General features: G+C 50.8%; 2 protein-coding genes across 2 annotated transcripts; one reads left to right on the top strand and one right to left on the bottom strand.

The window, feature by feature from the left end:
- The first annotated feature begins 2,188 nt into the window (after positions 1-2,188).
- On the top strand, positions 2,189-4,624 carry LOC119340896 (pentatricopeptide repeat-containing protein At1g20230-like). Its single transcript, XM_037612799.1, has one exon. The coding sequence runs from the start codon at positions 2,197-2,199 to the stop codon at positions 4,213-4,215; it is 2,019 nt and encodes a 672-aa protein (XP_037468696.1). The 5' UTR covers positions 2,189-2,196; the 3' UTR covers positions 4,216-4,624.
- Positions 4,625-8,775: 4,151 nt separating this feature from the next.
- Positions 8,776-11,457, bottom strand: LOC119340885 (subtilisin-like protease). Its single transcript, XM_037612789.1, has one exon. The coding sequence runs from the start codon at positions 11,419-11,421 to the stop codon at positions 9,097-9,099; it is 2,325 nt and encodes a 774-aa protein (XP_037468686.1). The 5' UTR covers positions 11,422-11,457; the 3' UTR covers positions 8,776-9,096.
- Positions 11,458-11,903: the final 446 nt, after the last annotated feature.

Here is an 11,903-nt window from a genome sequence, read left to right as displayed (position 1 = left end):
GTTGCGGTGGTGACCGGGATTCCTCTAGTGGTGGTGGCGAGTGTTCGAGCGAAAGCTTTGCGTTTCTGGTGGCGGCGACAGCGGCGCCCGTGGGTGTCGCATGCTTCTTGAAGACTTCATCGTGGATCTCACCCTCGTGCCAGGCTCCGGGCGAAAACTCTAGTCCATATGGACTCGGTAGCGGCGTCGCATCGCGTCGTCATCCTCTTGGGGGTGTTATAGTGGTGCTCAGGTGTCCTTGGTCGAACCTCGTCTAGGTGTTAGGCTTGTTCTGATTTCTTGTTTATCTTTTGATCTGCTTTGTAAGGGGGCTCCTTGCCATATTGTATCATTCATCCGTGTACTCTATTATGAAGTTGCTTTATATATAAAACGGTGCGAGAGCCTGTTTCACATAGCAAAGCATAGTTTTTGAAAGTGCCCAGCAAGCATTGTTCCACGGTTTTCGGTTAAAAAAGTATTTTTTTTTTTAATATTTCTGACTATAACTCAACTAGATCTTAGTCGACCGAGACTTAATATGTCTCAACCAAGTGACATAACGTCTAAAAAAATGAATAAAAACTCTAAAAAGAAAATTTGCATGGATCTTAAAGTAAGACCAACTCCAGCACGCGACCCCATCCTGTCCGGGTGCGTCCGTTTGTGGTAAAACGGACAAACCAGACGTCCCAGCGCGCGGACGCAAACGGACTTTTCTCCGTTTTCTGTGCGCTTTCGACCCATCCCCGACCCAAGTTTGGGCCGCTTTTGGGATGAAACGAACAGCGCGCGGACAGGCGAGCTGTGTGCGTGTGTCCTCCCCTGGCCCGCTCGTCGGTGGCACAGGGACCCCTTTTTCTATCGGCCCCTCCCCCCTCCACTCTTCTCCACTCTTGCCCCTCGCCGCCGCCGCCGCTGCCATTGCAGCTGTGCAGCTCAGACGCGCGCTCGCCCAGCCCCCTTCCCCTCGACGCCCCGGAGCTACCCAACCACGGTCACCTAATTAGCGCACCCCGCGGCCGGATTTGGAGCGGATCTGGTCGGTCTTGAGCTCGCCTGGCTGTGGGAGGCCGCACCGCGCCATGGACTGGCCGGGCACCGGGCCGGAAGTCCTCGGCAAGGCCGCATGCAGGTAGTGGCTCCTCCTCTAATCGCTCAGATCTACACCGTCGGTGGTCCGCGGCAGATACACGAATGGCAGTCAGCCGGGCTCGGTGCTAGCCCAAGAGCTCGTCGGCGCACCGTTGCCACTCATTAAGTACGACGACTGCCCAAAGAAGGTCGTGCGCCACGTGTCTACAATGCTGGAACATCTCGGATGGGTGTTCATCAAATGCTTAAACGGCGGGGTATGTGCTACTTTAGCTTCGGTTGTGCTCTCGGATTTGACTAGTTGTGCTAACTTAACATTTTATTGTGTAGAATGAATGCAAGTTTTGGTATTGTAAAGAAGAGTACATCGATATATTGATAGAGCACAATTTAGTAGATGTTCGTGCACTTTTAGCTAGCATAGAGGCTAGAGATGAGACTAGTGCACTTGTTGCTAGAATAGAGGCTAGACATGAGACTAGATGCGAGGAAACAACGTCTACTTCTTTACACTCGAAGAAAGAAGCACGCAAGATCGAGCCTCCGCAGATCAACAATGAGTGCATCGAGAAGGCACTAATCCAACTTACAGGAGCAATTATGAAAGTTGGATATCTTCTAAAATGTATTCTTGTGGTTCTTGTTTTTTTATCTTACTTTTCTAGTCAAAATTTGATGATGTATTCTCATGTATTAAAAATCAATGATGAGAAAAGCTATGGGCTTGCAAAGAAAAATGTACGTGGACAGGATGCGGCCGCACGTTGGGCGCATGGCCACCACATCCCAGACCCGGACACAACCCCATTGCCTTATCCAAACGGACATAATCCAGACAAAACGGACGTCCGTTTGAGGTCGTGCGCTGAAGTTGGCCTAAGACCTGGCTAATACATCATCGACAATGGAGACATAACTGAGATTTAGCAAGAGTGATTAGAAAAGGGGATTGCTTACTCTCGGACACGTTTTCACTTTTATGCTTAGTCAAGTGAGTTCCATTCACCCCGCAAAAAAAAAAAAAACAAGTGAGTTCCATTCGAAGTAACGTAACAACAGGAGCACCATCTTCGAAACTTCTCGAGTCGATTAATCAGCTGGCACCAAGTACCAACCAAGCCAATGTGCCAACACTCATGCTCAAAAAAAAAAATGTGCCAACACTCCAACACCCTTCTGCACTTCCTCCGCCACGTCTCCTTCCCGCCGGATGCGCACCTCCTGCCGTCCGCGCTCAAGTCATGCCACGCGCAGCCCCTCGCCCGCGCGCTCCACGCGGCCGCCGCGGTCTCCGGCCTTGCGGAGGATCCCTTCGTCGCCTCCTCGCTCCTCCACACCTACATCCGCCTCGGAGCCACCAGCGCTGCCCGCGTTGTGTTCGAAAGAATGCCGGACAAGAGTGTCGTGGGCTGGAGCGCACTCATCGCCGGTTACTCTGCACGAGGTGACGCCGAGGTCGCGTGGGGCCTTCTGGAGCGGATGCGAAGCGCTGGGGTCGAGCCAAATGTGATCACCTGGAATGGACTGGTTTCCGGGCTGAACCGGAGCGGCAGCGCCCTCGACGCTGTCAAGGCACTTGTGAGGATGCACGGGGAAGGGTTCTTGCCAGACGCCACCGGTGTCTCGTGTGCACTCTCTGCGGTCGGGGATGTGAAAGAGGTCTCGGTTGGCGAGCAGCTGCATGGATATGTGGTGAAGGCAGGGTGCAGGCTAGATCAACATGTGGTCACTGCGCTCATTGACATGTACGGCAAGTGTGGGCGTGCTGATGAGATTTCTCACGTGTTCTATGAGTCCAGCCACATGGATGTTGCTTCCTGCAACGCTCTCGTCGCTGGGCTCTCTCGGAACGCCCAGGTCTCTGAGGCATTGTTGTTGTTCAGCGAGTTTGTTAGCCGAGGAGTCGAGTTGAATGTTGTGTCCTGGACCTCGATTGTTGCCTGCTGTGTGCAGAATGGGAAAGATTTGGAAGCGGTTGATCTTTTCAGGAAGATGCAGTCAAAAGGGATCGAGCCGAATTCAGTCACGATACCCTGCGTACTGCCAGCATTTGCCAATGTTGCTGCTCTTATGCATGGCCGGTCAGCACACTGTTTTTCTCTTAGGAAAGGATTTCTTCATGACGTTTACGTTGGCAGTGCGTTGGTGGACATGTATGCAAAGTGTGGCAAGGTCAGGTATGCGAGGACGATCTTCGATGCAATTCCGTCTAAAAATACGGTTTCGTGGAATGCGATTATTGGTGGCTATGCAATGCATGGGGAGGCTGCAAATGCTGTGCAGTTGTTCTGTTTGATGCAGAAGTGCAAACAGAAGCCCGACCTAGTCACATTTACCTGTGTCATTAGTGCCTGTGGCCAAGCTGGCCTGACAGAGGAGGGGCGTCACTACTTCAATGAAATGCAGCATAGTCATGGCATTTCCCCTAGGATGGAGCATTATGCATGTATGGTTACTCTGTTAGGACGGGCTGGCAAGCTTGATGAGGCATACGATCTCATAAATGAGATGCCATTTGAGCCAGATGGTTGTATTTGGGGGTCCTTGCTGGGCTCTTGCAGGGTTTATGGAAATGTTTTCCTAGCCGAAGTCGCAGCAGAAAAGCTATTTGAACTAGAGCCAGAAAATACCGGCAACTATGTCCTGCTTTCCAACATTTATGCGTCTAAAAAAATGTGGGACGGGGTAAACAGAGTGAGGGATCAGATGAAGAATATGGGATTGAAGAAAGAAAAGGGTTGCAGTTGGATAGAGATCAAGAACAAGGTGCACATGTTGTCAGCTGGTGACAGTTCACACCCCATGATGACTGCAATAACGGAGAAACTAAAGCAGCTTACCATTGAGATGAGCAGGCTGGGCTTTGCACCGAGCACAGATTTTGTCCTGCATGATGTGGAAGAACAAGAAAAGGACGATATCCTTGCTGTGCACAGTGAAAAGCTGGCTGTTGCATTGGGCCTCATAAGCACGAGCCCAGGAACACCCCTCCGGGTGATAAAGAACCTCCGGATTTGTGGCGATTGCCACGAAGCAATGAAGTTCATATCATGTTTTGAGGGGAGGGAGATATCTGTTAGAGACACTAACAGGTTTCATCACTTCAAGGATGGGAAATGTTCTTGTGGGGATTACTGGTGATTTTTCCTGCCCTGACTTACTGTCTGTACAACAACTTGGTGTAGGAAGGTGAATGAGCATGCATGTCCCCCTACATTATGGTGGATATTGTTTTCATGAGGTAATGTAAAATCATTATATCCAAAGTAAGAAACAGAATCCAACATGCGGACCTGTGCATTATATGCAGAATCAAAGAAAAAGTTCACTCCTGTGCTATGTGATGTCTCCAGTTGCAATTTCAGTTTTCTTAATACCATGTTGCTACTATTTTCGTCAGTCTCAGTTTTATTACCTAATCATTCTGATCTACAACACACCATTATCTGCTGTTTTCCAAAGGAGAACTTTATTTCAACTCTACACGCCACCATGGGCTTCACCTTGAGTTAGTTGTTTTACCTAGAGACTGATTGGTATCCAAGCAAGGTCTAATTTCCTAGTCAAGTTCTTAGTTATATATGGAGTTTGTTTTTGTATAACCCTATGAATTTTGTAGTCGTTCAGCCTGCAGATTTCAGAAATACATTTGGTGGAGTACTTCCATTGGAGAGACTCAGTTGGAACTTGGAGTTAATATTAATTTTGTAAATAGTTGAAATGATTAAATTCATGGAAGTGAGACACATCAGCTTTCGGAGTTGCATCAAATAGAAAAAAGGTATCTTTACATGCTTCTGTTTACACGTGACACTTGCTGAATGAACTTAACATTCCTTGTTTTAAGTTAATAGCATCATCCGTTGTCTGTTTTCATATTTTTAATATGACATGGTATTCACCAAATGAATGATCCAGTTTCCAGTTTTTTGTGCCTAGATTCTTCTAGTCGTTTGCACACACCCAGTTAGTGCCGCTATGGGCATGCCATTCTCTTGTGCAGACATGACCCAAAAAACCTTGCAGTAGGATACCATCTGTTTTGGATTCTTTATTATCTCCGAGGGATTTTTAGACAGTGACAACTTCTTCAGCATATCTTATCCTTCATTTCTTCATTCAGCTTTTATGGTTTGTATCTCTCTCCACATTTTTTAACTAGCTCATGCTTGCCAGATTCTATTGATATTCTCATTTTTTAGCTTCTATCACATATTTTTTCAGAAATTGTGGCGGGGGCTTTCATGATTTTGTTGGATCATTCTACTATAGTAGGGTTCTTAAGTGGGATAAGATAATCACATTCACTACTGTTGACACGTAGATATATACTTTAAGGATTATACTGATCAAACAGCTTGTTTGTTTCTTCACCAATGCCATCAATCCAAGCAGGAAATTTAAGCTTGACTTTGGAGAAGCATTCAATATTATCGAGCACGACACGATCATCAGAGTCATGTAGCATATGGGCTTTGATGCGAGGTGGATTGGATGGATTGAATCCGTCCTCTCCACTGGTACTTCCTCTGTCCTACTTAATGGTGCCCCGGGGAGGAAATTTTTCAAGCTATCATCAATAAGGCTTGTGCTTGTCACCATAACCTGCTTCAGCTCCCCCTTACAGGCACTAACAGCATCTTCCCTGTTTGGCAATACACAGATGATATGCTTTTAAGCATGCAAACATGTTCCCACTAACTGCTCTGTCTTAAAAGCCTCCTTGAATCCCTTGGACAGTCCACTGGTCTTTGAGTTAATTTCCAGAAAACTTGCCTTCTTCCCATCCATGTTTTGGAGGAAAAATGCAGCAGTTAGCTGGCCTCTACGGTTGCCGCATTGCCAAGTTCCCCTTCACCTATCTCGGGCTTCCTCTTGGTCTGAGCAAACCTGGAATCAGGGACTTTGATCTGATCCATAGGATGGAGCAGCTCTTAACTTCTTGCCCCTCCTTGTCTTTTGGTGCGAGAATCAGTCACAAAAGCTGTCTTTAGCGCTCTTCCCTCTTCTTATATATGCTCCCTCAAGTTGCCTGAAGGGGTTATTGAAAGTATAGATAAAGCCAGGCGCACCTGCGTCTGGGGGGAGTCTTGACGATATTCTGGATATGTTCCCCCTCCCTCTTTCTTCTCAAACTTTTGATGAATTTCTGATCCTCAGAGTCATCCTTTAGAATCCTCAAAATGAACCTGCTGAGTATGACACTTGGAGTTACTCTTGGGGAAATAATGCTACTCCATGAAAGCTCCCAACACTTTTTTTTTGAGGAACTGACATCATTTCATCCCTATATATTAATTAGGAGAAAACAATAAGCATCCATGCCTTACAAGTTACAACACGAGGGTGTTATAGAGTAGGGGAAAAGAAAAACAAGGAAAGAAAGCTTTAGTCTGGTTCTGGTTCTGGGGTATTTTCAGTGTCCGACATCCAATGTATGGAAAGCGCCGGTTGAGGAATATCTTGCTTGATCAGATGAAGAACCTCCAGCTCAGGAAGGTGGCGCGTCTGGAATACCCTGAGATTCCGTTCCTTCCATATATTCCAGCAGGTTTATATGGCAGTGGTGATAAGCTCTGGATCCAAAGTGCATGTCAGGTCGTTCCACCAAGCTTCAGAGGAGGTCGCGTTGTGGGTGAGAGCAGGGCAGTTAGTCCAGTTGGCAACCAACATCCAAATGGATTGCGAGAAGGTGCATCTCGGGATCATATGGAAAAAGGAGTCCCATCCTCTTGATCGCATAGGTGGTAAGATTCGCTGTGCGGGGTCCCCTTGATGGCGAGGTTTTCATTCGTAAGAATCCTTCCGCCAGCCAGAGCCACATGAAGAGTCGGCATTTGCATTCAACCTTGCAGCGCCAAAGCTTGTCGAATCAGGATGTTGAGTAGGAGCCCAGGAACTGAGAGCGGTAGGCAGAGCTAGCCGAATAAACCTTTGAGGTGGTAAGATTCCAGCAGATAGAGTCGTCGATCTCCGGCTGCAAATGGATTTGCTGCAGCTGCAACCAAAGGGCAGTGAATTGCCTTAGTTGCAAGGCAGACTTGATGCGCTGGAGGCCCGACATCCATCTCTGGGATTTGATTGCGACACCACCTCGACGTTTTTCCTTGAGCACAGAATGAAGAGGTCCGGTGCCAAAATCCTTAGGGAGCAGCCGTTGAGCCACCGGTCATTCCAAAAGGAAACCCTTGTGCCATTGCCAATGGAGATGGAAGTGGAGGCGCGGAACAGAGCAAGATCATCCTTCTCACAGGGAATATGAGAGCCTAGCCACGGTCTCTGTCCACCATCCATTCGAGCCATTCCCATCGAAGCCTGAGCGCCCTGCCAAAGCGTTTGATATCCATGACGCCCAGCCTGCCCATGTCTTTAGGTCGACAGATGGTGTTCCAGTTAACCAGGGCCAAACCAACAGCTGCGTCCGGCTTAGACCACCAGAGGAAGTTCCTGCGCAGCTTGTCAAATTGCTTAATGACCCAAAAATCAAGTTTGAAGACCGTGATCAGGTAAGTTGGGATAATAGACAACACCGAGTTCACCAACCGCAGTCGTTCATCACTGTTGAGAAGCTTTCCTTTGCACTTCTGCAGTTTTGCAGCTATTTTTATCTAGGACCGGTTGTATTTCAGCTCACGTGATCTTCCTGAAGTAAAGTGGTAGTCCAAGGTACTTGCATGGGAATTGCTTGACGGGGACAGGAAAGGACCTTAGCAGTTGGGGAGATCAATGCTGTCGCAACGAATTTTGAACCCACTCTTGTCCAGGTTGGCAACTGGCCCTGAAATGGCGCCGAACTGAAGCAACAATTGCTTGGTAACAAGAACATCTTCAGGCATGGGAGTGATAAACAGCGCTGCATCATCCGCGTGAAGGCTCAGGCGCGGATTCGACGGAGGGAGGTTGAGGGGAGCCAGAACTCCATCAGCATGAGCTTTCGCGAACATCCAGTGCGGGGGGGCAATGACCGAAATGAACAACATGGGAGACACATACAAGAACTCCATCAGTATGCCCAATACCTTTCTCACATACAAGCCTCTGCTCCTTTCAACTGGATTTGGTCCTCTAAATGTTCTGCCAAGCTAAAGGGTTTTGCATGGCTCCTTCTCAATGAAAGATTAAACATGAGAGATGCTACAAAGAAAAACTTTCGGGTCACAGATAATCACAGTAATGAAGTTAACTCTGCTATATCTTCGGCTCAGATGAGATCCTTGAATCTAGTGACCGTATTTTAAGACTGTCCCTTCAGTCAGGAATGTTGATACAAAATTGGCATCTCCCTCAGCCACAGCAGCATAGTTAACTCTGCTATATCTTCGGCCAAAGCTGCTTTTGCCAGACCATTCTTCATGGAGATATATCACAGCTGCCTGATGTATTTAGAAACAAATGAACACGAAGATTTTTGGCAACATTTGGCCCTAGCATTTGTTCCAAGTTTCAGTTCTTCAAGAAAGGTTGTCTCCTCACCTAAACCGCACTACACATGCCATCTCAATGTGCAACATGTCTTGCTGATTTTCTAATTGGCTGGTCATTTTGTAACAGTAACATCATTGACCTTCCAGTCCGAGTTTTGGTGTTCAAATCTTGCCCAAGCAGAGCACCCATGGAGGCACAGCAAGTGACAAGTGTTCCTCGCGATTTCGACAAAAGAAGTGGTGCTCTCAGTTTGCAATGTATCTCTCAGACAGAAGCTTGATTGTGCTGGCGACTTGAGGATTTTGGGTAGTGATATTTGATACAGTAAAGATACAAGGTTATCTCAGTGACCTCATTTGATAAGTGCCCTATTTTTGTGATTGCATGTTTGCAATCGGGACCTCAAGGAGCAGTGCTAGTTCGGAAGAACGATAATGTCTCCATTTTGTGAACTATATATGAATACTTGTGCTTATGCTAACCAGGCTGGCTGAGTACAACGAACGCTTGTTATTAGCTGATGAAGGAACCGTTATGCGGATTCAAGCCTTTGATGCGGCTTGCGAGAGAAGCATGTCCAGGGAGCGCCTGACAGAATCATGTCGGGACAACCCTGGCGTCGGCGATGATCGGGCTCCGCACCACGTGATCTTCAGACACCCAGCGTAGGCTCCCCTCGGCCAGCTGCCCGGCGTTGGCGTCGGCGTCACCTCCCCTGCTGCTCACGGTCACCGTGAATGTCGTCTTCTCCATCGCCGACGTGAACTCCAGCGCCTCTGGCTCCACCTTCACCTTGAGCCAATTGGGCACGTCCAGGTGAGCGGTGTACATCGACTTCGCCGGCCCTACGTTTGTCACCGTCCGCTTTGCCTTGAACGGCTTCTTGGAGAGTGGCACCAGTATCGCCGGGTAGTTCAGCTGCGCCTCCGGGATGGACCCCACGGCCGCGCACGTCAAGCTGCTGTTCCCCGTAATGGTCTTCATGGCCGGCTCACCGAGCAGCCCGCAGATGTAGGCGCTGTAGTCGCCGACGTCGAGGTCGTAGACCAGGCCTGGGTCCAGGGCCTTCGCCGCGTCCACGTGGCCGGCGCCGATCGAGTAGAAGCTCGCCTTCCGGTGCTCTTCGTCCATGATGGGGTGCCCCGCGTTGTCGGCGGTGCTGGACGTGGTCATGATGGCCGACTTGACCGCCGACGGCGACCAGTCCGGGTGCGCCTTCTTCACGAGCGCCACGATGCCGGTGACGTGCGGCGCGGCCATGGACGTGCCGGAGGCAACGTTGTAGCTGTACGACTCCGTGCCATCGATAGGCACCATCGACGGCCACGCGGCGAGGATGTTGAGCCCCGGCGCCATGATGTCGGGCTTGAGCACGCCGGGGCTGGCCGCGTTCGGCCCGCGGGACGAGAAGGCCGCGACGATAGGCGCCGGCTTCACGTGAACAATCGAGCTGTTGAACAGTATCGTTGCAGTGTGGGCGGCCGCCGTCGAGCCCACCCTGGCGTAGCCCATGATCTTGGCGCCGTCGGTCGCTGTCACCTGTGACATTGGGAGGTTATAATACTTCTCTACGACGATGGTGTACCCGAAGTCGGCTTCGTTGATGAACACCACTCCGGCGCCGCCTGCCGCCTGGACCGCCTGGATCGAGTTCAGCGGAGGCAACGGCGTCTCGGTGTCGCACACGACCACCTTGCCGGTGATGTTGACGCCGTCGAAGTAGTCGCAGTAGCTGGTGCCCTGAGGGTAGTAGAGCGGGTACGCCTTGGAGCTGAAGCGCTTGTCCTGCGTCAGCGACTCGCCGTCGAACGCTTCCCCGTCGCCGAGCCGCACGGTGGCCCGGTAGCTCCGGTCCACCGACCCGGCCCCCACGGTCAATATCCACGGCGCCTCATTTGACAGCGTGGCGGGCGTCGGGCCGCTGTTACCGCCGGCGCACACCACAAGGATGCCCTTGGACATCACCCCGAACGCGCCGATCGCGATCAGGTCCTTATCCAATGGTATGGAGGGGCCGCCGAGGGAGAGCGACAGCACGTCCACGCCGTCCTTCACTGCCGCGTCCATCCCGGCCAGTATGTCGGACTCGAAGCATCCTTCGCCGTCGCATACCTTGTACATGGCCAGGTGCGCGCCCGGTGCGATCCCCGCGGCGGTGCCCCTGCCAAGGCCGAACGCCGAGACGCCGTCCACGAAGTGGCCTGCCGCGGTGCCTGCCGTGTGCGTCCCGTGCCCGACGGCGTCGGTGGTGTCGTTGCCGCCCATGAGCGACACCAGGCCGACGAGCTTGTTGTTGCAACGCACGGGGGCCTGGCACTTGCCCTTCCACTTGGCAGGCGGCGGCGGCATGCCCTCGTCTCCAAACGAAGGGTGCGAGGCGGCGATGCCGGTGTCGAGCAACCCGACGATGACGCCCTCGCCGTAGTTTGTGGCGTTCCAGACGCCTTGCTTGGCGTCCAGGCCGAGGAACCCCGGCGTGCGCGTCGTCATGAGCGGCACCCTCCGCTCCGGGAAGGCGCGCACGAACCCGCGCTTCCTGGACACCGCTGCGAGCTCGTCCTCCGTCAGCTTTGCGGCGAAGCCGGAAAACACGCCCGTGTACGAGTGGCGAATGGTGGGTGCTTCGCCGCCGGCCTTCCTGCCAGGGCGCGACCCCGTCCGCAGGAACGACTCATGCCATCTCCGGTGCGCGGCTTCGTCGTCGTGGTGCGCGTGCGCCGGAGGCTCGACGAGCACTACGTAAGTTCGAGCGGCGCCATGGTTGAGGCTGGTACTCTGCCTCGCTGTCGCACCGCCTCCGCCAGTGATAATGCTTAGCGTGGGTGTCGCGCTCAAGACGAAGACGAGAACGGACGCGAGGAGTAGTGCCGTCAGGTGAGCCATGTCATCTACCGATCTACGAGAGCATGCAAGCATGGGCATGAAAAAGATTTGGCGCAAGCGATGCTTATATACATTCTCAAACTGTGTTCTAGCTTGGCCACTCTGTATTCCTACATGACTGGCATCCATGCATGATCCCACCAAAGATGCAGTGCGATGTGGATCTCCTTGGAAACAGGGACATACAGAATGTGTGCATGATTTTGTTGCTTTCTGGACTCATAATGTAACTGCATCTGTTTTTTTTGTTTTGCTTGCATGTTTTGTGTGTGACGCGCCAATTCTGATCCTCCATTTCGGGCGGAGCATTGCTTCGGCATCTCGATTCTTGTTTGCTTTGCAAATTTTTTTAAAACTTTCAATATATTCATCAAACATTATGACAGTGCAAAGACCACAAGAGGTGCTCATGGGATAGTGTACATGCGTCTATATGAGCGCCTCCGTGTGTACTGTGTTTAAAAAATAGCAAAAATTACATCCATATTCATAGACCACTTAATGATGAGTACAAGCACTAG

The sequence above is a fragment of the Triticum dicoccoides genome, chromosome 1B, assembly GCF_002162155.2.
Source record: "Triticum dicoccoides isolate Atlit2015 ecotype Zavitan chromosome 1B, WEW_v2.0, whole genome shotgun sequence".
Classification (NCBI taxonomy): Eukaryota; Viridiplantae; Streptophyta; class Magnoliopsida; order Poales; family Poaceae; genus Triticum; species Triticum dicoccoides.
This window is presented reverse-complemented; position numbering and strand designations above follow the sequence as displayed.

Excerpts from the sequence above, each read along its gene's own strand:
- LOC119340885 (XM_037612789.1), bottom strand. The coding sequence starts at position 11,421 with ATGCCCATGCTTGCATGCTCTCGTAGATCGGTAGATGACATGGCTCAC.
- LOC119340896 (XM_037612799.1), top strand. The coding sequence starts at position 2,197 with ATGTGCCAACACTCATGCTCAAAAAAAAAAATGTGCCAACACTCCAAC.